The 25,097-nt window shown below is 56.8% G+C and overlaps 2 protein-coding genes across 4 annotated transcripts in view; one reads left to right on the top strand and one right to left on the bottom strand.

The window, feature by feature from the left end:
• UBN1 (ubinuclein 1) overlaps positions 1-15,588 on the top strand; it is a 32,859-nt gene extending 17,271 nt beyond the window's left edge. For 2 of the 3 annotated variants that reach the window (XM_051836140.2, XM_051836142.2), the window contains 11 exons: positions 3,366-3,436; positions 4,982-5,111; positions 5,257-5,375; positions 5,571-5,699; positions 5,852-5,995; positions 7,131-7,181; positions 7,280-7,322; positions 8,691-9,902; positions 10,875-11,124; positions 11,389-11,478; positions 13,505-15,588. In XM_051836140.2, coding sequence (XP_051692100.2) covers positions 3,366-3,436; positions 4,982-5,111; positions 5,257-5,375; positions 5,571-5,699; positions 5,852-5,995; positions 7,131-7,181; positions 7,280-7,322; positions 8,691-9,902; positions 10,875-11,124; positions 11,389-11,478; positions 13,505-13,554 — 2,289 coding nt within the window. In that variant the 3' untranslated portion in view covers positions 13,555-15,588. The remainder of the gene's footprint in view (positions 1-3,365; positions 3,437-4,981; positions 5,112-5,256; positions 5,376-5,570; positions 5,700-5,851; positions 5,996-7,130; positions 7,182-7,279; positions 7,323-8,690; positions 9,903-10,874; positions 11,125-11,388; positions 11,479-13,504) is intronic. The other variant, XM_051836141.2, reaches the window with a different exon arrangement.
• A 151-nt stretch (positions 15,589-15,739) lies between these two features.
• The window catches only part of PPL (periplakin), a 43,618-nt gene continuing 34,260 nt past the window's right edge, over positions 15,740-25,097 (bottom strand). Inside the window, exons 15-22 of the mRNA XM_051836139.2 lie at positions 24,318-24,496; positions 24,096-24,234; positions 23,337-23,530; positions 21,933-22,083; positions 21,188-21,271; positions 20,500-20,616; positions 19,935-20,027; positions 15,740-19,228 (exon numbers count right to left, since the gene is read on the bottom strand). Of these exons, the coding sequence (XP_051692099.2) occupies positions 16,565-19,228; positions 19,935-20,027; positions 20,500-20,616; positions 21,188-21,271; positions 21,933-22,083; positions 23,337-23,530; positions 24,096-24,234; positions 24,318-24,496 (3,621 nt within the window). The 3' untranslated portion in view covers positions 15,740-16,564. The remainder of the gene's footprint in view (positions 19,229-19,934; positions 20,028-20,499; positions 20,617-21,187; positions 21,272-21,932; positions 22,084-23,336; positions 23,531-24,095; positions 24,235-24,317; positions 24,497-25,097) is intronic.

Raw genomic sequence — 25,097 nt, 5'->3', positions numbered from 1 at the left:
CACCAGAAACCAGGGGAGGTAGATCTAAACAAAGTAAGGTAGAACAAAAGCCATCTTTTTAAAAATAGTCTTTGTAAAAAAGATCTTTAAAAAAGCATCTTTTTAAAAATAAAAAATCATTCCAGGTTTCCTACTATTCAGCAAAAACAGGTACAGTATATATGATTTTAAGCTAGGTACCAAAAGGCTACAGTGACTTTTCTTATAATAAATAAAATGGTTAATTAGGGTATTGGAATTCTTGTAAATCAGCATGATCGGGGTGTTTGATTTAACTTCATTTCCTAGTTAATTTAGATTGATTAATTTATACAACTCCTGGGGCAAGAATGTCTTGTCTTAAGGGTGAGGGACTTACTTCTGGAAGACTTATCAGATACATCTGCAATTGCTCTTTTAATTAGATTTGCTTAAAAATGCAGCACTTGACTAATTATCTTTTGTATAAAGCCAGACCCTCAGAGATAGTGTCTGTGCAGTTCAGACGGCTTCAGAAAATGGTTTTGAAGATTATAAAGGCTGAAAGCTTCTGAAGTGTTAGAGAAATGGCTGATATCTAGAAGTACAGTTTAATTGGAAGTTCAGCTGTTGATGTCTGACGAATAGTGGGGCGTTTGCACTGCATGTTCGAGATAATGAGGTTGAATTAACGTGTGGTGCTTTAGGATCCTTTCACTAGCTGTGCGAGCCTAAGCGAAAGAATGGCAGTTTTATTTTCTCTCAAAATTCCAGTAACTGCTGGGACAGAATTCTGAATTCTCCTGAAAGCATAAGAAAGTCTTGTGTGTAGGTTAAAAGTGACGCCTTCTCTTGCTTCTACTGCCCGTCTGCCTGTGTCAGAGCCGTCATCCAAGGCGTCTGGCTGCCCTCTGACCAGGGGACCATCGGAAGCTTGAGTTGGTATCATCTCAAGGTTACTTCTGGTTGTTCAGCATGAAGCTTTGTGTCCCCCACTTGGTCTTAGAGTTGCGCCTGTTCCTTTTTCATGTGTCCGTTCACTCAGCTGACATTACTAGGTACCTGTGATGTTATTGGCGGCTGTGGGAAACATACTGGTGACTAAGTTTGCTTCTTGTCTACCATGATCTTGCTGTGTAAATGGCAATGGACCCAACCATAGGACGGAGTAGTGTGAAATAAACTCTTTGATGTTTGGACAGATAATTGGTGGACAGCCAGACTTCAGGAAGTCAAAGCTGGTGGGGGAGAGGTTACGAGAACGAGCGTGGCTAACCTTGTAGTGTGGTACACAGAGCTGAGGCTGAGTGGCTGTATGGTGGGATTCCCCCAGAATGTGATAGGAGATGGAAGCTGAGTGGATGGCCATGCCCAGATCCTGGAGAATCCTGACTGCCATGTGGGTTTGATTCTAGGCTGGGAAAGAGCCATTGAAGGGCTCTAAGGTGGGAATGGGAAATTTGAGAAGTTGGGAATATGGTTATTAGAAGAAGAGACTCGAGGAGGACAAGCAGGAGGTGTGGTTCTGGTTCAGGGGTGGTGGAGTGTGCTTTCCAAGGGTCAGATGTGCACAGAAGTAATTGGAAATGACTTTGAGCTCCCTGGGAAAGGGTTGATTTTCATGTGAGGAGCCTCCATGAGTGTGTGCTACTTTGAAACTATCGGAAAGGAAGAAGTTATTGGGAAAAGTGGATTCTGGAGAGAACCCTGGGAGTCTTCCAGTAAGGAAGCTAGTGGTGAAGACAGAGCAGCTGGTGGCCGGCACCGTGGCTCACTAGGCTAATCCTCCAGCTGCAGCGCCGGTACCCCGGGTTCTAGTCCCGGTTGCTCCTCTTCCAGTCCAGCTCTCTCAAGTGCTTGGGCCCTGCACCCACATGGGAGACCAGGAGGAAGCACCTGGCTCCTGGCTTCGGATTGGCACAGCACTCCAGCTGCAGTGCGCCAGCCGTAGCGGCCATTTGAGGGATGAACCAGTGGAAGACCTTTCTCTCTCCCTCTGTCTCTCTCTCACTGCCTGTCAAAAAAAAAAAAAAAAAAAAAAAAGGCAGCTGGCGAGGCTTGAAGGGACCCGGGAGATGTGACGACAGGAAGGTGGTGGGTGGTGGCGGGGCGAGCTGTGTCTGCGCTTCCAGAGGGGTGGATCAGGATCGATCTCTCTCTCCTTCAGTCACCTTGTTGTCCTTGTTTGACATCATCACTGTGTCTGATTCAGACATTTTGCAGAAAGCCTTCAGAGCAATGGTTGTCTACCGTCTGCCCATTCAAGTCCCCAGGGTCACTTCAAGAGTACACATTCCTGAGTCTTGTTCCCAGAGCTTGGGAAAGGATCACTCTGGAGTGGGGCTGTCCCCTGTGCAGCCAGATCTGAGAGCCCTGGGTGCAGCTTCCAGGGTTTGCCTTCCTGACCGTGCTCTTAGTGTGTTGGCTGCCTGCTGTGGTTGCTTCAGCAGTCTGCAGGGTTGCTCTCCAGGGTGTGAACTGGGTTCTCGTGGGAAGCAAAAGACAGAATGGGTAAATCCTGTAATCTTGGGTTAATGAACAGTACAGTCTGTTATTCATCCTAATGGATTGGGTGACAGAACATTTGTGATATCCTGTATGTAGATCATGAATTTTCAAAGAGTTACAATTCCTTCATATGCTTAAACTACTCTTTTATTTTGATGAATAAGAGACCTTTAAATTTTGCAGGTTTTTTAAAAAATATTTATCTTTTATTTATTTGAAAGGCATAGTTACAGAGAGGTAGAGGCAGAGAGAGAGAGAGAGAGAGGTCTTCCATCTGCTAGTTCACTCCCCAAATGGCCACAACATCAGGAGCTGGGCCTGTCCGAAGCCAGGAGTTTCTTCTGGGTCTCCCACAAGGGTGCAGGGGCCCAAGGACTTGGCTGTCTTCTGTTGCTTTTCCAGGCCACAGCAGAGAGCTGGATTGGAAGTGGAGCTGCCAGGACTCGAACTGACACCCAGATGGGATGCCGGCACTGCAGGTGGTGGTGGCTTTACGCACTGTGCCACAGTGCTGGACCCAGGGTTTTGAGGTTCTTAGTTGCATTTCTGCTGTAGATGTTTAGAAATACAATGTCTGTCCCAGAGTAGTTTATGATAGAGGCTGGACAAGAAAGGTTGAGAGCTGGCTCAACTGGCCTCTGACCAAATGTATTGTTATTTCTTCAGGCATGTGCGATTTTCTTATATGACTGTTGCTTTAAGTCCTGGGAAGAACAGGTAGTGTAGACATGCTGCGGCAGCATTTGAAAAGCGTATTGATCACAGGTGAAGTTGATTTTGGGGTTAGGGCAGGGTTGGGAAGGTGCTGGTGAGTCTTACTGACAGGTGCCCCTAATGGCGTGTGACTGTGCCTGCGGGGGCGCATGCACTAACAGCTGTTCCTGTCTGCTGTGAACCAGGCTGCCAGAGCTGCTGATGGAGAGAGCAGACAGAAGTTCTTCACCCAGGAGATCAATGGCATCCTGCTGGAGTGAGTATCTTTTGTTTGTTTGTTTGAATTGCTGTTCCAGGCCTGCGCAGGCCCTGAGAGAGGACGTGCTGCTGAACTCCGTAAAGGTGGCCACTAATAAGAGAGGAGACTATCTGGATTTTACCATTTCTGCTATGGTTGTATTACAAAAACCAAATGGATGCACTAAATTCTTGTTTTCAACCTCATGAATGTCAGGCAGCAGACTTATTGGGACACTGTATCTAACAGTCAGACTTGTTGTAAGAGGACTTTCTGGCAAGAGGAGATGAGAGAGAGCAGGTGTTGCCTCCCTAAGAAGCTAGAAGAATGAGTGACAGCGAGGTGGCTTGGGCGTGCTCCACATTAGGGACTAATCGTCGTCTTGCTCTCACTTCTCCCAGTGCTTGTGTACATCATCCTGGACAGGATTCTCCCAGATCCAAGGCACTGCACAGTGTGAATTGGGTTAAGAAGCAAAAAACTCAGCACAAAAATTTAAGCCAGAAACGTGTGTCTGGCCTCCAGCTCCACAGCTGCTCCCTGGTTACTGTACGTAGCAGGGGGAGCTGGCTGCTCAGCACAGGATTGTGCATGTGTAAGAACGGTTGTCAGGACCTGGGAATGTTCTAGCATATCTAGCAAATGCCCTTGCCTGGCCACATCTGGGTTGACCACTTGGGTCGGGAAACACGGGCTGCAGACAGCGCCCAGGGGTCACTGTGGAGAAGAGATTTGTGTCCGTAAGGAACCCACTTGAGTGTGTCATATGCGGAGAGCTCAAAACATTGAAAAGGAACGTTCTTCTGGTTATTTAGATGGGGAAACTGGAGGAGTGAGGATTTCCCTGACCTCATAACCACAGGTAGAACTGGGAACTGAAAACAACACTTATAGAAAGTATTTCCTCTCAACCCAAGCAACTTGTTACTTTCCATTTTGAAAATTTTTGTGCTTACTTTGTTTATGAAATTTGGCCCTTTGGGCTCTGTTTTCCTGTCTTTGGCCTGAGAGCCTGAACTTCCCATGCTTGCCCACATTCACGGGGTTTGGGAGTTGCTCTCATTGTGTGATGTCTGAAGATCATCAGCCTTGTCTTAGGCTGTGTAGCCTACAAGATCAGGCTTGAGCTGCTTCGAGTCTTAGCTTTTTTTTTTTTTTTTTTTTTTTTTTTTTTTTTGGACAGGCAGAGTTAGTGAGAGAGAGAGACAGAGAGAAAGGTCTTCCATTCTGTTGGTTCACCCCCTAAATGGCCGCTACGGCCAGCGCGCTGCAGCTGGAGTGCTGCGCTGATCCGAAGCCAGGAGCCAGGTGCTTCTCCTGGTCTCCCATGCGGGTGTAGGGCCCAAGCACTTGGGCCATCCTCCACTGCCTTCCCAGGCCACAGCAGAGAGCTGGCCTGGAAGAGGAGCAACCGGGACTAGAACCCGGGGTACTGGCGCTGCAGGTGGAGGATTAGCCACGACGCCGGCCAGAGTCTTAGCTTTATACTCCATGTAGAGTGACCTCTTGAGAGAGAGGCCTCCACGAACTGCCCACCGTTGACGGCTCTCTTCTGTTCTTCAGTATAGAGGTACAGGTGCGTGAGCTGAGTAGCCAGGTCCGTTCTGGGGTGTACGCCTATCTCGCCTCATTCCTGCCCTGCAGTAAGGATGCTTTGGTCAAGCGTGCTCGGAAACTTCACCTCTACGAGCAGGTGGGTGGCTGTGGCGTGCAGCTCTGGCTTTGGAGCCCAGATGAGACTCCATGGGTGGCGCATCTGCACTGTCCTTTCCACGCTGCCCTTGTGTGTCCTCAGTGTGAGTGTGGTGCACAGTCCAGATGTGTGATGTGTCCTGCAGGGGGGACGTCTAAAGGAGCCTCTGCAGAAGCTCAAGGAAGCCATCAGCCGAGCGATGCCAGAGCAGATGGCCAAGTACCAGGATGAATGCCAGGCGCACACGCAAGCAAAGGTTGCCAAGTAAGTGTCTCCCGTGGCGCCTGTGTCCTCTCTTCTCGACACTTCCCAGTGTTTACTTCCATTTCCACAGGAGACCCTGACTCTTCTTGAGCACTGTCACCATTGATCTGGCCAGTCTGAGATATTTAGGGGGTTGGAGGAAGAGGTGGCAAGAGGACTTTAGGGTCCCGCTTAATTCTGTTCATGCTCTTATAGGATGCTGGAAGAGGAGAAGGACAAAGAGCAGAGAGAACGGATTTGTTCCGATGAAGACGAAGATGAAGAAAAGGGAGGCAGAAGGATAATGGGGCCCCGGAAGAAATTCCAGTGGAATGAAGAAATCAGGTGTGCTCAGACTGGGGCCTCGCGGAGGGTGTGGGGGCCAGAGTCAGCGTGTCTGCTGTGGCTGAGGAAAGCTAGGGCCATTTGCTCGCATGAGCGCTGCTCAGAGCGCATTTGGGGCAGTTTGGAGATTGTGATTTCTGCCTACTCCTCAGAGAGCTGCTTTGCCAAGTGGTGAAGATCAAACTGGAAAGTCACGACCTGGACAGGAGCAAGGCCCCGGCATGGGAGGACTGTGTCAAGGCCTTTCTGGATGCTGAGGTGAAGCCACTGTGGCCCAAAGGCTGGATGCAAGCCAGGTGAGAGCCAGTGTGGCCAGGTGGGGCTGGCCTGCAGGTGGCCAAGTGGGTGAGCCGGGCCACTGTGGGGCTGTCCTGTCCTACACCTTAACTACAGGGACACACAGGGACTGTGAGGAAGGGCGGTCACACGTGGGGTTTTGTCTTTGCTGTTCTTTGTCCCACTTCATTTCACTCCTCTCATGTCAGTGTGCATTTTCCTCTTTGGGCTGGTGGTTCTTGCTAGAAGCTGAGAGTTGGATTCGTCCTGGTCTTCTCGTGTGTGAGTAGCAGGACTGTTTGCCATTTGGCACTGAGTGCCAGCCCTGCATCTCAGTGGCTCTTTCGTGTGATGTTGCTTCCCATGAGTGGAGGTATAATGTGGGACAGGAAGTGTCAGTAGGAGCTAGTTCTCTTTCTCTGTTTCTTTTTTTTTTTTTTTTTTTTTTTAAGATTTATTTTATTTATTTGAAAGACCGTTACAGGGAGAGCTAGAGACACAGAGAGAGGTCTTCCATCTGCTGATGGCTCAAATGGCTGCAACAGCCAGAGCTGAGCCGATCCAAAGCTAGGAGCTCATTCCAGGTGCAGGGGCCCAAGCACTTGGGCCATCCTCTGCTGCTTTCCTAGGCACATTAGCAAGGAGATGGATCTGAAATAGGGTAGCCGGGACTCGAACTGGTGCCCATATGGGATGCTGGCTCTGTAGGCCAGGGCTTTAACCTGCTGAGCCATAGCGACAGCCCTGGAGCTAGTTTTCTTGACTGGACCTGACTGAGCTGTGGTTTGGACCAATCACGGAGCCTTTGGGATTGCTTTTCTCTCCATATAGTTTGGACTCGTATAAAGAAAACTTTAGTTTTTCTGGAAGAGCACGCACTGTGGGTCACCCCACGTTTTGTTCCTGGGAGGGATGGCAGTAGGAGTGAGGAAGCTGCCACCGCCTTTTTGGGAAATGTAGAAAGAGAAATCTCAGGCAGAGCCATAGCTTTTCATGATAAAGCCCAGACTTCTTTCATCCTCTGACTTGAAATTCTGCTCACCTATCACGTGGTAGTTAATGAGGAGCAGCCACTGAGTACTAGGATCACTAGGTGCTTCTGTGGCCCAGTGACCCAAGGCCATATGCAAACGCCCAGTGTACTGTGTCTTTCAGGACTCTGTTTAAGGAGAGCCGACGAGGCCACGGACACCTGACGTCAATCCTGTGAGTATCTCAGTGTCTGCACTTCTCAGGACTGCTGCTCTGTGTCACCTTCTCTGGATAGCCTCTCAACCTTTTTCTGTGCCCATTCCTTTGAACAGGGCCAAGAAGAAAGTAATGGCCCCTTCGAAGGTCAAAGTGAAGGTGAGTCAGCCTGCACAGGACACACGCCAGCCATGCTCAGGAAACCTCTTCAGTAACTGTGGCAACTTGTTAAGATTGGCAGGTCCATTTCTGGGAGCAGTTGTGGATGGCACTCTTGAAGGTGCCCCAGGGCAGAGGCCTTGGAGGGGAGGGTGGGGGGCTTTAACCCCCTCTAGCTTCAGTTCTGTCGAATAGCCCCTACCTGGCCCAGTGCTGAGCCTGTTTGAGGATTAAGTGGGGTCTTGGTGGCTGCCCTCTGTGTGAGCCCCTGCAGATGTGAAGGGGAGACATGTCTGTGTACCTGTGAAGGTAGGTGTGGCTCTAGGGAGGAGATGTTTCATCACCTGTGTGGCACAGCCTAGAGTGACAGTAACAATGGAGCAAGTACAGGAGTGCAGAATAGACACTGCCACAGAAACCTCTGAGGCAGAGCAGTGGCTGTTTACTGGTGGCCTTCCCCGTACCTGAGCAGCCTGTGAGATGTGTGGATCACTTACTCCCAACCATCTTTTGAGCTCTATAATGTCTAAGACGCAGCATTAAGTACCAGGCATGCAGGCGTGACAGGATGGACCCTATTCTCTGGAACCTAGACTGAGGAGACAGGTGCTGGGAATATCAAGGATGAAAGGAACACTGGTTTCAGGTCATTCTCATGCTGCGCCTAAGCCTGATTGTGGGTGGTAGCTCTCCAAGGTCGTGTGAATGCCAGTAGGCAGGACCTCTCTGCATGAGTCTTACTAGACTCTTAGAGGAACAGAGAACATTTCCCTGTGTGGAGGTGGGGATAGGGCGTCCTTATCAACAAAGCCTGCTGGGGTAAATCCAGCCTGGCCAGCCGGACACACGCTGGAGGGTGCTAAAGTTGCATCACTGGAAGACAGGGCAGGGGCAGGTGTTGTAGAGGGTTAAGCCGCCACTCAAGAGAGCCGCATCCCATATTGGTATGTCAGTTTGAGTCCCTTTTGCTCCTCTTCCAATCCAGTTTCCTTCAGAGACATTCTGGGAGGCAGTTGATGATGGCTGTAATGTTTGGGCACCTGCCACCTACATGGGAGACCTGGTTCAAGTTCCTGGCTCCTGGCTGTTGAGGACATTTGGGGAATGAACCAGTGGATGGAAGATTGCTCTGTCTTTCCCGCTCTGTATTTCAAGTCCATATTTCAAGTATTCTGCATTTCAAGTCCATGAAAGTAAAATTAAAAGTAGCTAAAAGATAGATAGGAGAGGCAGATACCTGCTCTCTGCCATCCTTTGTCTGGGATGACACAGAAGGCACAGTTCTTTGCATCTTCAGTTGTTCTCACAACGGGCAAGTGTTAGGACCTTTGGATACCTTTCCACATCAGTGTTTCTGTTTTCCTCTAGGAATCGTCTGCTAAACCTGATAAAAAAGTTTCTGTCCCGTCAGGACAGATGGGCAGCTCCATAGCTTTGTCCTCAGAACTCCAGGGCGGAGGCCCGAGCCTTGGGGCCACAAGCAGAGAGCTCCCATCACAGCCATCTGGTGGCCCCGTCAGCCCTGCTCCTGTCTGCCTGGACGACTCACTGGATGAAGACTTGGGCCGTAATCCAACCTCCTCGGTGGAATCCGTGTCCAAGGAGCTGGCTGTGCTGAGTAGCAGAGCAGCAGGGAGCTCTGAATTCACACTACCTGTACCTTCCAAAGCGTCTGCAGACAAAGTTGGAGGTGTTCTGTGTACGGAGGAGAAAAGGAACTTTGCGAAGCCCAATCCTTCTGCCCCCCAGCCCACTAGCTCTCTACAATCCCCCCTCAATTTTCTGGCTGAACAGGCTTTGGCCCTAGGGCAGCCATCTCAGGAGAAAAAAGCAGAGAGTTCTGGCTACAAAGAGCTCTCCTGCCAGGCTCCCCTCAGCAAGGGCCTGCCAGAAGCTCACCAGTCCAAAGCAAAGCACCATGGCTTGCCACGGACGCCTCACGGACCCCCGGTGGCGGCTGGTGTGCCTGGCCCCCAAGTCAGAGTCCTTCACGCAGGCACCCAGCAGCAGAAAAGCTTCACCCCCCCCACCCCTTTTGTAAATAAGCTCCAAGGCCCAAAGGCCTCCTCTGCGCAGTGCCACCGTTCCCTCCTGCAGCTGGTGAAGACGGCGGCCAAAGGCCAGGGCCTCCATCCCCCCACACCGGCCTCCACGGCAGCCTCCGGTGGCAGCTCTCAGAAGACCCCAGCCACGTCCTCCACTGCTCTGAGCCATGCAGCCAAGCCGCATTCAGCCAGCTCTGCGGGGCCGTCTTACAAGAATAACCCCTTTGCCGGCTCAGTCTCCAAACACGGGGTTTCTTCTGGCGGCTCCTCTGCTGGAGGAGCGCCGGTGCAGAGCTCTCCCCCCCAGCCCTTGTTCCCCAGCGTGCAGCCTCCCTCTGCAGGCCAGCCAGCCGGCCGGCCTGCGCCAAGCTCTGCCGTGAAGAAACCCCCTGTCTCCCAGAAGCTGACCCTGGTGGCTCCTCCTGGTGGTCCCAATGGAGATGCTGGTGGCGGGACCCAGGGAGTGGCGAAGTTACTGACCTCCTCCCTGAAGCCGGCTGCGGTCAGTAGTGTGGCGGCGCCTGCCTCCTTGCCAGTGAGTATCCTGGCAGCCCAGCCCACCCCCCTTGCCTTGCCCTGGGTGGAGAAGGAGATCCCAGACCAGTGGTTAGGTGGGGATGTGAGCTCGGGTGTCCCTTTCTGGTTACAGGAAGCCCAGGGTGCTGTGACTTCTGTAGGGGTACTGATGGAGCCGCAGGACCGCTCAGCACCGTGCCCGCAGGGAGTCTCAGTCTGGGGTGCACCCCGAGGCGCAGGATCTGCCCATCTCTCTGAGCAAGGGGGTAGAAGTGCTGTCAGTGGCCGGCGGTAGTGAGTGGGCACCTTCTCAGTGGCTCTGCAGGGGGAGAGGTAGTCTACGCAGGCCAACAGTGAGGAGTCCTGCTTGGGCATTGCTCTTAGCAATTTGGACACAGGTTGGGGAAGTGAGAAAGAGTTTTTTCTTTGATTTTCCCAATACACCCTTCTAGCTGTGGTTGCAAAACAATGACAGAAATGTCTGTCTAGGGAGGCATCACTTCCCTCTTCCCACCACTTTGTTTTCCCTGTTTCTTCTTAAAAACAAAGATTAATATATAACTGATAGCTTAAGAGGGTACTTGCAGCATTGATGGAAAATGGAATTTAAAGATAAATTATTGTGGTGCAAAAATTTTTGAAATCCCCACATAGTTTTTTCACATGTTTCTCATGCCCTTTTGTATGGCTGTGTGTGTGCTGTGGCTGTCAGTGTCCATGCACACGTGAGTGCCTGTCTACATGGACGTTTGTGGATATTGATGCATATATTTTCCATTTCTCCACAAAGGCATATTTAATATCCTGGTTTTAAAAATTGACTCTGTACCCTGAAAACCACTGCATGTCGTCTCTGTGGGCTGCGGAGGGAGAGGGTTGCTGGCACAGGGGCGTTCCACATGCACGTGCCCCTGTCCTGCGTGGCTCAGGCTGGCTCGTGGGTTACCTGTGAGCGTGAGCAGAGTTCTCACTGTGGCTGTTTCCTCCCCAGAAAGGAACGAGTGGGGCTGTGCTGCTGACCAGCTCTTCTCCTTTAAACCTGCTGTCCTCGTCCTACAAGTCCACCAGCCCGAAGCTGCCTGGGGCCATGAACTCGAACTCGCTGGGAATTATAGCCCCCGTCCCGTTTCCTCTCCATGTGCTCTCCTTCAGCGCCGACTCCTCTGCCAGAGCAGGGGTCTCCAAGGATGCCATCGTCACAGGCCCTGCCCCTGGCACCTTTCACCACGGCCTCAGCCCCAGTAGGTGTTTCTGCTCTCTATCCTGGGGAGCCTCTGGGCTGTGACCACGGGTCCCTGTGGTGTGTGTACTGTGTTCGTGTGTGTGTGTGTGTGTCTGGCGTGTGCTGGGGGGGAACATCTCTGGGGACTGTGAGCCCTCTCCCTCGGGTGTGGAGCCCAGACCAGTCCAGCAGGTCATCTGTGGCTCGTAACTGCCAGAGGCACTTTCCTGTCCCGTCTTCAATGTGTGTGTTTTGTTCTTTTCTCCCTCCTGTCTTCTCTCAGGTCTTCTGGCTGGCTTGCACCCCAGCCCACCCCACGCAGCGCCTCTCCCACACGCTGCCTTGTCCACCCATATCCCGCAGACTCTGCCAGGTAATCACAGATGGGCAGTGTGCCGTGTGCACTGTGAGCTCCTCCCCATTCCACCTGTAGCCGCTTGTCTACTCTTGAGGGTTTCAGTGTCGTGGCCTGTTGTCACTGTGTTGACGTCTTGGTTTGTCCTTGAAGGCTCTGGCTCTGTGGGTGCTCCGAATGACAAGGGGTTCTGCACTTCCCGTCTGTCCCCACTTGAAGCTGTTGCTTAGCCAGCTTTCGACTGGGTGATTACAGAGAAGGTTGTGGGTCCTGCGAGCGAGGCCGAGGCATTCCTGCTGCTCAGCTCGCCGTCTCTTGATTTAGAAACAAGGCAGGTAGTGGTGCATATCCTCGGGCTACCTAGGCGCAACAAGACTTTTAAATCCAAGCAGCTGTGCCCTCCCAGCGCTAGCAGTAACCAGAGGCTCCCTGAAGTTCCTTTTCCCTCGGAGGGAAAATCCACGTAGCACGAAGGGCTTTCTGGAAGGGCAGCGACTTCCGATGCCAGCGAGTGTCCCAGACAGGAGCAGTTCCTAAGCCTGCACAGACGTGGAAGGGGAAGCAGAGACGCGGGAGCAGCCAGGAGTGAGGCCGCAGGCGCTGCGGACCAGGGCTTCAGACCTGGCGTGGTGACCGAGGGCAGCACGGAGACGCCTGTGCCCAGGTGGCTTTGCCTTGTCCTGGACTCGTGATTCGTGGGTGCATTTTGTGGAATTTGGTGCAGGAAGCTTCATGATGTCTTGGTTTTGACCGAGTAGTCTCTTCCTACTCCAGCCCTGCCCCAAGCATGACTGGGGGACGATGTCCCAGTTACCCTCCTGATCTGTGGCGCCTGAGGCTGAAGCAGCCGTAGTGAAGGCTGAGGCCTGCTGGGTCAGGAATGGACTTGGAATCCTCCAAGGGGCAGTTTGCATCTTTGAGGGCCCCACCTATGCCCACAGTCAGCCCTTTGTTCTGGAGAGCAGTAGCTGCAGTGACTCCCCTCCCCCAGGGCACAGAGTGATAGCATGCTCCCTCCCCCAGGACACAGAGTGGTACGTGCTCCCTCCCCCAGGGCACAGAGTGGTACGTGCTCCCTCCCCCAGGGCACAGAGTGGTAGCGTGCTCCCTCCCCCAGGGCACAGTGGTAGTGTGCTCCCTCCCCCAGGGCACAGTGGTAGTGTGCTCCCTCCCCCAGGGCACAGAGTGGTAGCATTCCCTCCCCCAGGGCACAGAGTGGTAGTGTGCTCCCTCCCCCAGGGCACAGAGTGGTACGTGCTCCCTCCCCCAGGGCACAGAGTGGTAGTGTGCTCCCTCCCCCAGGGCACAGAGTGGTAGTGAGTGTGCTGAGAGAGACCTGCGCTGGGCAGAGTTACTCTTGCAGAGAAAACGATGGGAGAGACGCTGCCAGCAGACGGTGTGCTGTGGGACTCCGCCCCCCACAAAGGATCGCCATTTTCCTCTTTTTCCTCAGGATAGTAAAAGGCTATCAGAAAAGCAGCTCTGCTCAAACAGCAGTTTGATCCAAGTGGCCCTCCTCCCCTCAGTGGACTTCAGTTGCAGGGTCACGTGAGGGCCGCGAGGGGCCAGCTGCCTGCGTGTCGGCACGTCAGCCATGGCTGGTGTCTGCTTAGCTTACATTTCTTCCCCGTGTGGACGTGGCATGCTCGTGTCTTTGAGTTTGTTTCTGCTTAACCCGAGGGTCTTTTTTTTTTTGATGGTAGAGGAGTGGTCATCGCTACCTTGAGCTTATATGGTCAGGAGGCCTTACCAGGGCAAGGCAGGGATAGCCAGAGACTTAAAGTGACCGGGCTGCATAGCGGAGTTGCCATCCGTGAGCCGTGCGCAGCTGCCGCCGCCTGCACAGCACCCGTGTCCATGCATGTCGCAGGCTGCCGCGAGTGGCACGCACACATGGCCGCTGGCGGTCGTTTGCTGTTGGAGCCTTTGCTCTGCGTTCAGAGGTATTAAGTGACCCTCCTGAGGGTTGGCTACTGCTGCCATGGGGGCGTCGGAGGCCTGTTCCCTGATTCTCTGTGTTCTGCTTTCGCTTGTTCTTTTTCAGATGCTTCTCAGCTTCACGGGAAGGGGCCCGGTGTACCACGGAAATTATGACTGCTCCTAAGGAGAGGCTCGACCGACGTTGGCTGTGTAGGTCTTGGATCACGGATCCTCGCTGTCCTCTGTATGCCAGCTGGTTTGCTTTGGGAACAGGTGTGAGTCCTGAGTGGAGCACTTGGCACTTCTGAGGTGCCTTCAACCAAGGGAGCCACTGACGAGGCGCTTCACGACACTGGTGCCTGCGGCCTTGTGGCTTTGTTGCCCGACGGTGGTCGGAGGGCAGTTCTGGGCAGGGGAGCGTGTGTTTACAAGACTGGCGGCAGAGCTGTGGTTCAAATCCATCCGAACCCGAGTGCCTCCTGGCACCTAGCGGCCAGGGGCTCCTTCTGGCCACAGGCAAGGCTGGGAGACCTACCTGATCTCTTTGCAAAATACTGAGAACATCTAATATCTGGCCATTGTGAAGGGCCAGTTTCTCCTGGGAACCTGACAATGAAGCTCTTACAGAGAAATGACCTTTGTAGATTCAACAGTTGTAATAGGATTTTTAAAGACACCTATTTTGGGCTCAGTTTTCATGGTTACCATTAAATGCATTGGATGGACTGGGACAATTCTTTACACATCATATTTTAGGAAGATGTAATTCCAGTGCCTTTATGGTGGGGCAGGATTTGACAGTGCACATCCATTCAGCCCGCTGAGTGGACCTGCTGTGGAGACCTTTTTAGAAGATGTGTCTGTATTGAAGACGTAGCCAGTTTTGTTTGAGTTTTTTACAGTTGCACATCACGATCTGTGCTGTCTTGCCTTGCAGGTCGTCTGGGCCCCACAATCCCAGGTCCCTGTTGAGCAGGGCTCTTGTTTTGTTTTTCCAGAGTTCACGTGGGTGGACTGCCGGGCCCCAGAGCCTTTGACCTCTCTGAGGGCCAAGGATAACGAGGGGGTCCAAGTCATAGATAGACATTCCGGTTTGTCTTAACTCTTAGACATCAGTCTTGGGCAGAGCTGCGGGAACAGGCCTCTGCAAGGTCTGCCGTGTGCGAATAGGCCTGGAAGTCCTGGACTCCAGACAGCCGCACGGAGGAGGGGAGAGTGGATCCGAGGCAGGCTGGGACGCTGACTGCGTGCTGGGTCACACTCGGCCAGTGGCGGTTTCACAGGGACTCTGAAGGCCTTTGCCTGTCCTGTGACTTCTGTGCCACGCTGAGTCTGACCTGACTGCTGCCGCTAAGCCGTTTCAGACATGTTGAGGGTGTGCATGTGGCACACGCACAGCTGTGTGAAAACTCGAGCAGCCCTGGGGCCCCTGCCTCCCAGGGCACCCTGCTCAGCAGCTCAGTTCCTGCCTTCGAGGAGCGAGGGGTGCAGCCTCTTAGCCCTCCGCCGGCCTCTGCTCTGATCGCTTTTTTACATAAGAGCCGATCTGTGTTTTACATTGGGCTACACGGACTCCTTATCCCTTCATTATGTATGTGTTTTGCAACTTGGATTTCCAGTTTGTTTACAGAATAGTCTTAGGTAGTAGCAGAAGAGCCAAAGAAGAGATTTGTACAGCTGAGCTCAGAGCCAGCAGAGCAGAGGCCGTCAGTGAAGGCTGAGCAGTGGGCGTTCTCTGCCCGTGACACCCGGGTCCCAGCCCCTCCCCCTCCCTTCCCTGCTGGTGCTCCCTCCTCCCACGTACCACTGAGTGTGCAGCTGGAGCAGGAAACCCTCTTTTTAGGAATCTAGTGATGCCTCTTGCCTCAGGGAAATGTTTCTTTGATGGGGAGTTTGAGATTTCTTTTTCTTGTTTATGCTTTATTTGTGGTAATGGAAGAGTGAGTGACTTAAGCAGCCATGGCAAGGCAGATACACGGGCCCGGCTGCAGCGGAGGGTTGGGCAGAGTGGCTCAGGGCCTCGGTGCTGCAGGGGTTTGGTGTCTTGGGTGCAGCAGAGGGTCTCTGAGCACTTCCCAGGCGTGGCCGTTTCTTAGGTGTGAGAGGGGCTGTGGCTTTTTGTGCAGCCACCGTGTTGGTGTTAGGGGGTGGTGTGGAAATTGTTAATCTTGTATAAAGCAACTCAATAAATTCTTTCAAGGTTTCCAACACGTTTTTCCTCTTTTACTTCTACCCTCTTTGTAAGTGATTGTTCCTCCCATAGGGGCTTGGCTATGTGGACTGTCCATTGTAGTTCCAAGAGGGGAGAAGAGGCCTCAGATGCCAAAGGGGACGAAACACGCTTGCCGTGAGAGGAGAATCAAGCCACCAGGTTTTTATTTTCATGCTATAAATACAGTTCCCTATTGCCTGCCACTTTCTTACATAATACATGCAAGGTTAGGGTTATAGAGATGCAGAGAACCAGAAACTTAATTGGTGAATAATCAGCTGTCTGATATACCTAAATACCGGTGAGATCATAAGCAAGACTTGTAAGGCGTTTAAACCAGGGCTAACAGCAACACAGTCCACTACTCAGATGCTTCCATTTCAGAACCATAGAACAGTCTCTGACGGTGCGTTTTCCTGGGAGAGTCTGGCTGACAGTTCTCGTCCACCGTAGCAGCGAGGCCCAGACACCGTGCTGGGTCCCGTGCACCTTTTCTGGCACAAAGCCCAGGTGTGTCGTACGAGCAGAGCGAGTGCGGAGGAAGCCTCTCTGAGGCAAAGTTGGTTCTTGGCCAGAACCCTGGAGGATTACAGGTGCAGGCAGGCAGCCCTCAGGGGCCTGGTCCTCCGGTGAGATAAAGGCCCACGGAAGGAGTCCTTCCGGCCACGGCATCTGGCCGTTGGCTAAGTGCAGGCCCTTGCTGCCTGGAGCAGGCTCGTGTGCCATGGTCTCGTGCACCGGTCATTTACAGATGGTCTCTAGGCATCACATGGAATCTGTTGCTGGGAAAACGTGAGAGAAGGGAGAAAAAGGAACGGCACTGGGGTTCTGAGATCACTGGGGTCAGGGCGGTCACTCGGGCAGGCAGGACGACAGCCGAGACGGGAGGTGCCTGCCGTGAGTTGGTGCCTGTTCGCTCCTCTGTGAGCCGAGGGTGAGGGCTAGATGCTGGGCTCCGCATGGGCGCTGCGCCTACTTCTGCCCGGACACCAAGACGGCCAGCTCCTGGATGGACATCTCCTTGTTGACGTAGCGCTCGTACTGCGCGGGGCTCAGCCGGCCGCTCTGCAGGGCCTCTTCAATGGAGAACTTCTTGCCGGACTTCCTGTCGTGGATCACCGAGGACTCCCCGTTGGGACCCTTCACTGAGATCTCCTCCCAGTCGCACTCCTGGCTCCTGAGTTTCACAAACATGTTCCAGTCGATGAGCCCGGCCCGGTGGGCTTCCTCGGGGGACAGCTCCCGGCCCGAGTCGGGGTCGATGACCACGATGGAGCGCCGCAGGTGGTTCTCCCTCTGCTCCCTCTTCACGGCCACAGAGCCCAGGCGCTTCTGCAGCTCGTCAATCTCGAGGTCTTTGTCCTTGGAGAGCCTCTTGAGGTCGTCCAGTTCTCGCTCCAGGGACCACAGCCTGGAGTCGAGGTTGCCCCCCGCGTCAGCCGCAGGCGAACTGCGCGCGTCTCGCGCCTCCGTCGCGGCCATCTGGATCTCCGACTGCAGCCTCCGGGTCTCGAGCTGCAGGTTCTGCCGCTCCAGCTGCAGCCTGTGGTTTTCCTCCCTCAGGAAGTCCAGTTCCTTGGACGACTTGGAGTTGCAGAACTCCAGCTCGGACAGCTTGGCCTCCAGCCGACTCACCTCGGCGTCCAGCTCTCTCTTGCCGCGGCTCTCCTCCTCCAGACTCTGCCGGAGCTTCTGGATCTCCTGCTCCGTGTCGCCCTTCTCGACCTGCACGCTCTCGGACACGACCACCTTCTCCTTGACCTCCGCCTTCTCCAGGGCGGCCAGCTGCCCGCGCAGGGCCTCGAGCTCGCCCTCCAGCAGCTGCCGCCGGTGCCGCTCCTCCTCCAGTTGCACCGTGAGCATGGCGTGCTCCCTGGCCTGCTGGGGGTCCTGCTGCAGCACCACCTTCTGCTTGCGGGTCACCGTCTCACGGGCCTCGGCCGCCTCGCGCTCCAGCACGGCCAGCCTCTGCTGCAGCCGCTGCGCTTCCCGCTCGGCCTCCCTGCGCGCCTGGCGCTCGCGCTCCAGCTCCTGCAGCTGGCGCTCGAGCTCCCCGCGCCGCTGCTGCAGCCGCCGCAGCTCGGCACGCAGCTTGTCGATCTGCCGCAGCTCCGCGTCGATGCTCTCGGTGAAGGCGCTCACCTCGGCGCGCAGGCCCGGCTCCTCCTCGTACTGCACCACCTCCTGCTGCACCACCCTCTCCGTCACCTGCGACAGCTCCTCCTCCTTCTGTCTGATCTTCTCTTCCTGGGCCGCCCGCTCCCTGTCCAGGTCCACTTGCTTCTTCTGCTCTTCCGACAGCTTCGCCCGCAGCGACTCCACTTCCTCCTTGGTTTGGGGGTCCTCCTGGAACTGCAGGATCTCCTGGACCACCTCTTTGGTCTGGACCTGGGGCTTGGAGTCTTTGAGGGCCTGGATTTCCTGCCTCAGCTGGTAGACCTCCAGGTCGCAGCGCTCGATGAGCCTGGTCTTGTCGACGATCTCCTCCCTGAGCCGCTGCAGCTCCTCCTCCGTCTCGGGGTCCGTCTTGTACCTGATGACCTCTTTAGTCACCTCCTTCACTTCCACCTGCGGGCCCCGCCGCCGGAGCGCCTCCAGCTCGCTCTGGTAGCTCTGCAGCTGCTCCTCGGCCGCCCGGTACTTGCGCTCCTGCTCCACGAGTTCCAGGCGGAGGTTGGCCACCTGGCTCTCGGCCTTGGGGTCGGGCCGCACGATCTCGCGCACCTTCTCCTGCACCACCACCTTGGCGTTCTCCTCCTCCAAGGCCCAGATCTTGCGGAGCAGTTCCGTCTTCTCCCTCCGGCTAGCGCGCGCCTGGGCGGCCTCGTCCTCGTACTGGCGGGCCAGCTCGCCCACCTCCCTCTCGGCGGCCGCGTCCCTCTCCACCGTGAGCACCTCCTTGACCGTGACCTTGCCCTCGGCCATGGCCCGCTCCCTCTCCAGCCTCTTGAGCTTGTCCTGCAGGAAGCTCAGCTCCTCCTCCTGCCGCTCCCTGAGCGCGCCCTCCCGCTGGCGGTCCTCCTGCAGCTGCCGGTACTCGGCCTCCAGCTGGGGGTCGTTCTGCAGCTTGACCACCTCCCTCTCGGTGACCACCTCCTGCGGCCGGCTCTTCTCCTCGGCCAGGGCCGCCACGCGCTGCTGCAGGAGCAGCACCTCCGCCTCGCGGGCGCCCTTCTGCCGCCTCAGCGCCTCCAGCTCCTCGCGCAGGCGCAGGACCTGGTCTCCCTGGGCGGCATCCGGCTCAATGCGCAGCACCTCCTTGACCACGCACTCCTGGCCTCCGCCGCGGGCCTCCTGCTCCAGGGCGCGCAGCCGGGGCTGCAGCGCCTCCAGCTCGGCCTGCAGCAGCCGGTTCTTGTGCTGCTCCTCGGCCAGGGTCTGCTGCAGCTGCTGGAAGCTTCGCTCCAGCGCGGGGTCCGGCACCCTCTTGACCACCTCCTGCGTCACCACCGCCTCCTGAGGCCGCTGGGTGCGCAGGCTCTGGATTTCCTCCTGGGCGCTCCTGACCTCGTTCTCCAGCTGCTGCCGCCTCTCGGTCTCCTCGTCCAGCTCCTTCTTCATCTTCCACGTCTCTCCCACGCCCGAGCCCGGCTCGCTCCCCTGTGGCGTCTCCCGGGTCGCCTCCACGCCTGGCTGCTGTGAGGGAGAAGACCACACGTGGTGAGAGCCAGACTCACTGCCGCGGCACGTGCCTCCCCTGTCCCCGCCTGGCCCACGGGGTCTGGGGCACCTGCACACGGGTCGGTTGGACCGCTTGCCCGCTGGGCCCCGAGGGGCTGTCTGAGGGCTGGTTCACGTCAGCCGCAGGGTTACTTGGGAAAACGGCCAAACAAGGAGTCCAGCTTTGTGACGTCAAACCAAGGCAAGACTTCACAAGTGCAGAAGTCTGAAGGGATCCCGCAGCGTCCCCGCCGCGGTCAGCTGGTCGAGGGCCTCACCCGTGGGGCACTGCCCGGGCTCACGGCAGACACGCGTGCAGTGCACTGCACACACAGAGGGCAGCAGCAAAGCAGCACCGTCTGCCACGGGGCGGGGGGGCAGGCCCTTGGGCAAGGAGCCCACTGCTGGCGACATGGCATCGCTCCCAGGCCCTTGCCGTGCGGGGGCTATCGTAAACGTTATGGACGTTCGAAGATAACTCTGACCTGATTAGGCACTCAGCAGCTGGTTACTGAATTGAATATGTAAGTTAGCCATCTTCCTGTCAACGTGAGTGCCGGCCTGGGCCCGCCTCCATGCTGCTACCGCCCAGAGACGTTAGCAGGGAAGGGCCATGCCTGCAGGGAGGAGCCCTCGCCGGTGGGAGGAGTTCTAGGTGGAATTTCTCCCTCAGATCAGTTACCTGCCGCAGGAGATGGAGCGCAAACTCCAGGTTCTGCAGCCGCTGTCTGTTGACGGCATTGACTTCCGTGAACTTGGCCGCCAGAGCCGCTTCCTGCAAAGAAGCCGGCACACAAGTCAGCAGGCTGAGCAGCGAGGAGCTGCCAATGCTTGGGGCGCAGTTTCTGCCAAGTCTGGTGTGTGTGGGTGTGTGGCGGGGGTTGTGTGACAGTCTCACTGGCAGAGAGCCAGCCAGGTGTAGAGTCGGGGGTCCAGGTTTCAGTCTCGACCCCGCGGTGCGACCCGACCCCGAGCGAATCTTCACGTTCCTGTGTGTGAGGGTCTGGTCCTAGCGGCCCTCTACTGTGTGTTTACAGAGGGGAGGAGGGGAGGGGAGGGGAGGGAGGCGACTCGAGCTCCATGGCTCTGGCCTAGAAACTTACACCAGGCCGTCTCTGTATCCTATCGATGTCGCTGCCCAAGAACCAGTTCCTTATCTTCTACCAAACCTGCATGGACCCAGGAGGGCTGTCGGCCTGGTTTGCCCTGCGTGTGTGCGGCCTGCTCTCCGCCGGCGCCGGGCTCACCTCTTCCTTCACCTTGGCGGCGGGGGCCTGCAGCCGGGCTCTCTTGCTCACGTGGCTGTTCCTCCCGTTCTCCAGGTCGAGAAGGGATCTGAGCTTCTCTGCTTCTAACTCATAGTCCTGGGGGAGAGCGCAGGGCCGGGCCGGCGGCTGAGACGGGACCCAGCATGCGTACGTCCCTTCCTGCCGAGCGAGACTGGCCCTTGGCAGGTGCCGCGAGCGCTTCCTCTCCCTGGGCCCGGGACTGAAGGCCAGGAGGGGCTGAGAACCGAGACATCACGGACCACGGCCACGTCACTGAGCGGCGCACACGCAAGTATGCCACAGTCCCATCCGCCCCCAAGGAGGCAAACCGTGTGTGCCCTGCAGGCTCGCGGGCCTAGAGCTGTGCGCCACGCAGTGGCTTCGCAACCCCGCGGCGCTGTCCCTTCACCGTGGGCACCAAGGCCACTGCAGGTGGTGTGTTTCACACAAGTGTGTCCATCCCGCCTTGTTCTTGTGTGCTATTCCCTTGAGGACACGCTCCCCTGAAGAGCTGCCTGCTTCCAAAGCGCACCCAGCCCCTCCCTCTGAGGCATTTGCCTGAGGGGCCGTGCCAGTCTGCGTGGCCCCCAGCAGCGCCCGAGGGCCCCCAGCCCATCAGCCGCCGGGGCAGGAGCTCCCGCCGTGTGTCCCCCAGACAGAAGCTCACCTTCACAGCCTGCTGGTACTGCTGGGAGGTGGCGCACACCTTCTGTACTTCCTGTTCCCTGCTTGCTATCTCATCCAGCAGGTTCTGCAGAACAACAGAGACTGTGAAAGTGCAGACCGGGGAAAACAACACCTCTCACGGGTGCAGCAGCCGGAGTCCTCAGAGACCCGGTCTCCTGTATGGCAGAGCAGGATGAGCGGCTTCCCTGGCGGCATCTGCTCGGCACGGAGTCGAGGCCAGGGCCCTACAGAGAACGTTGGCCAGGGACGGACGTTCACCGAGTGCTCTGGGCGCCAGGTGCCCGTCTTCATGTGATCCTGAGAGTGCATCACGCGGGCGGCAGGGCTCCCGGCATGCGCATTAGCAGGAAGCCGGATTGCAGTCGGCGCTGGCGCTCGAACCCAGGCCCCGTGATCCGGCTGTGAGTGTCCCGGCAGCGTCCTGACTGCTGCACCTACTCCTGCCCCAGCACTGGCTTTCTGTCTTGGCCTGAGAATGCCCAGGGTCCTCATCTCAGACCCCAGGGCACTGCCTGGAACCCCAAGGGGGCAGGAAGCACAACTCTGGAAACAGGACTTTCCCCAAGGGCTGCTCTGTGCTGCCGTGGAGGCACGGGACCCTGGGCGGAGCGGCTGAGGGGGCGGGACGGCGGCGGTGCTGGAGGCCTGGCGGCCTCCCCGGAGAGGGGCTGCTGCCTCGGTCACGCCCGGGCTGCCTGTGCGAGTGCACGCAGCAGCTCTCTCACCTTCTGGTTCTTCAGCTTGGTCTCCACCTGGCTGAGGCTGTCCGTCTCCTGGGGCTCGTAACTGGGGATGCTGGTCAAGAAGCGGAGCACGTGGTCGTGGCCGCGGCGGAACTCGTCGTAGGCGGCCGCAGCTCCCTGTAAGCTCTGGACCCTGCGGGACAGGGGCGTGGGGCGGGGGCTGTCACGGGGAGCACCCTGAGCCCTCTCCAGTAAGGGCGCAGCAGCCTTAGCCAAGCTGGACCGTGAGGACAGGGTGGCTGGTGCACGCCGACTGGCAGGGACCCGCTGGGTGTTCCAGCACCCAGGCACCCCACGGGCCAAGAAGAACCTGCAGGGGAGGTCGTTAACTCCTGCAAACTCACCGGAACTAAGAATATACCAGGGTTTGTGGGGCGCAGCACTTCTGGGGAGCTACACAGCATCGCACGATTGTGTCAGACAAATTTCAAGCCATCACCCTAAGCCCCACCCGACGGAGGAGAGCTGGACCTGAGCTGGGAAAAGCACTGTCACCCAAACAGCTGGCTCCGAAGTAACCGAGAGCTCTCGGACGGACCGGCGGGAGCAAAGCCAAGACACAACTTCAGCTACGAGGAGACGTCAGCTCGAATCCTAGGGACGTTAATAGGGCACCACCAAGCTGCTTATGCCAACAGACTCAACTACTTGGATGGAACTGACACCATTTCCAACACTAAGAAGAGATGACCTGGAGTCGGTGCTACGGCACAACGGGCTAAGCTAGCAGCTGCAGCGCCGGCATGGCACGCCACGCCACACCAGCCACAGCAACCATTGAAGTCCTGGCCGCCCTGCTTACGTACTGGGGAAAGCGGAAATGGCCCGAGAGCTTGGGCCCCACCACCCACGACATGGGAGACCCCGATGGAATTCCGGGCTCCTGGCTTCACCCCGGCCCAGCCCCAGACGCTGTGGCCATTTGGGAGTGAAGCAGAAGATGGACGATCTCTGTCTCCCTCTTCCTGTGTCCTTCTACCTTTCAAATAAAATAAATTCTTAAAAAACAAAGATGACCAGAGTGGTTCAACATGGAGGCGGAATTTGTAGTTTAAAAAAAAACTCACAAAAACAAAAAAACCCAGGCCCAGATGGTGAAGGCTACCAAGCATTTAAGAAAGAAACACCAATTCTGCACAGACTCTTAGAAAATGAAGAGGCAAGAACTCCCACTGGCTGATGAGGCAGGAAAACAATTCGCAGTCCGGCAGTCACTCAGCCGTGGCTCAGATCACTCTCGCGAGAAAGTGGTCACAGCGTTTAGGAAAGGGACGCAGGTCTTGGGTCAGCACGGGGCTTTTCCACTGTGCAGGAATGACTTTTGAAATGGGACTTCAGTCACTGGTCTCCAGTGGCCTCGGAGGATGCCGGGGGTGGCGTGCTCACCTGCGCTCCACCTGCTGGCGCAGGTTGTCCAAGCGCTGGGCCAGCTTGTGCACTTCGGCCTCCTGGCGCTCCAGGTCCGGGCAGTGCTCCTGGAAGTGGCTGGCCAGGGAGCTGGCGCACTGCTTGGCTGCCTGCAGGTTCTGCTGTACCTCACCCAGCAGGGCCTCCTGGGCCTGCAGCTCGGAGGCCATGGCCTGTGCAGCGGGGAAGGAGATAGCGCTGTGGCCAGAGCTGGCGTCCCCGGGGCCACCTCCCTGGGACAGAGTCCCTCCCAGCAGCAGGAGGAACTGGGTCTCTTCCATAACGTTCCATCTCGTTCCAATGACAGGACCCTGAAAACTGACTTTGGAAAAACCCCACGGCCAGCAGTGTGCACCCTGGGCTAGGATGGCCTGTGCACGAGGCCTTGAGCCGAGACAGGAGACGGACACAAACAGGAGCCTGCCACGAGACCTCAGACTCGAGGGTCCCAGCATGCCGGAAAAGAGGCTGGGAGTGGGAGACAGCTGCTCCCCGGGGCCAGCCCCCTTGCCGCTGGGCTGCAGGCCCAGGTGCCGAGTCCGCTGTTTCAGACACTGCTGGGGGCCGGGTTTCTGTGCAGACACGTGGTTTGCAAACACCAGGCCTCATAGGTGCCAGCCTCCACTGGCACCACCCAGTGGGCACACGGCATTGTTCACGCCCCAAAGACCGGCCGCAGGGGTGCGTCACACGTGCCTGGAGCCCTGGCCCAGCTCACAGAGAAGGGCCCACACTCACCGCCAGCTCCTGCCTCTTGCTGTCCAGGATGGGGCCACTCTCAGGCACCGTGTCATCCTGGCTCAGCCGCGCCTCGTGCGTGGCCAGCAGCTCCCGGCCCTGCTGCAGGCTCTGCTCCAGGCGGTTGGCCACGTCGACCCTGAGGACATCAGCAGGGAGTGGGGGGTGCCGCTGGGCCCCTCCAGCCCAGCCCGACCTCCCTGCTGCCCGCCTGGCACCCACTTCTCCTGGGCCGAGTCCAGCAGCTGCACCAGGCGCTCATATTTCCGGTTGGTGTCCTCCACGCGGGTCTTCAGCAAGGGCGCTGAGCCGCTGCCTGGGAGGGCCTGGACGAAGGCGTCACACTCGGCCGTGCTGTGCGTCTTCTCGGGCTCGATACGTAGCAGCTCCTCGGCGATGCTCTGTGGGGACCAGACCCCCCAGGTCAGCAGCCGCTTCCCCAGGGATGGTCCTGGGGTGGGCATTAGGAGACCCCAGCGCTTCAGGGGCGGTGGGAGAGGCTGGAGAGCCTGGGCACCAGCCTGCAGCCGGCATTGTTAATCGGCACGCCAGGGAAGCCCGGTGAAGGTGGACTGTGAACCAACAGGTGTGGCCAGCAGTGGCTCAGGTAGGACTGGTAAGCCCCACCGCAGAGGCTGCTGGGAAGACACGGGAAACCACTTGTAGAAGCAGCAGGTGCAGGGCGCCAGGCACCTGCCAGGGCTCCACACATCACCAGGTGCCCCAGAGTCGGGGCCGGCCCAGGTAGCTGGAGTCGGGGAAGCCGGCGGCCCTCCGTGGTGTGTCTGGGCTCAGGCAGCTGGCGGCCGAGCTGAAATCCCAGAGCCCGGCACAGCCCAGCTCAGAGTGGCAAACCCCACTGCTGATGGGAGCCTGGGCCGGGTGCTGAGCAGGTGCTGGGCAGCCCCGCTGAGGCCACACGGGTTTTGCCAGCTCCGCCTAGGCACGTGTCTGGGGGTGGGGGGCATCAGGACCAGGCACCTTGCCGAGGGCCTGGTCCTT

This window comes from Oryctolagus cuniculus, chromosome 19 (genome assembly GCF_964237555.1).
Source record: "Oryctolagus cuniculus chromosome 19, mOryCun1.1, whole genome shotgun sequence".
NCBI classification, from domain to species: Eukaryota; Metazoa; Chordata; class Mammalia; order Lagomorpha; family Leporidae; genus Oryctolagus; species Oryctolagus cuniculus.
The sequence above is the reverse complement of the archived record's forward strand: the minus strand, read 5'-3'. Positions and strand labels throughout refer to the sequence as shown.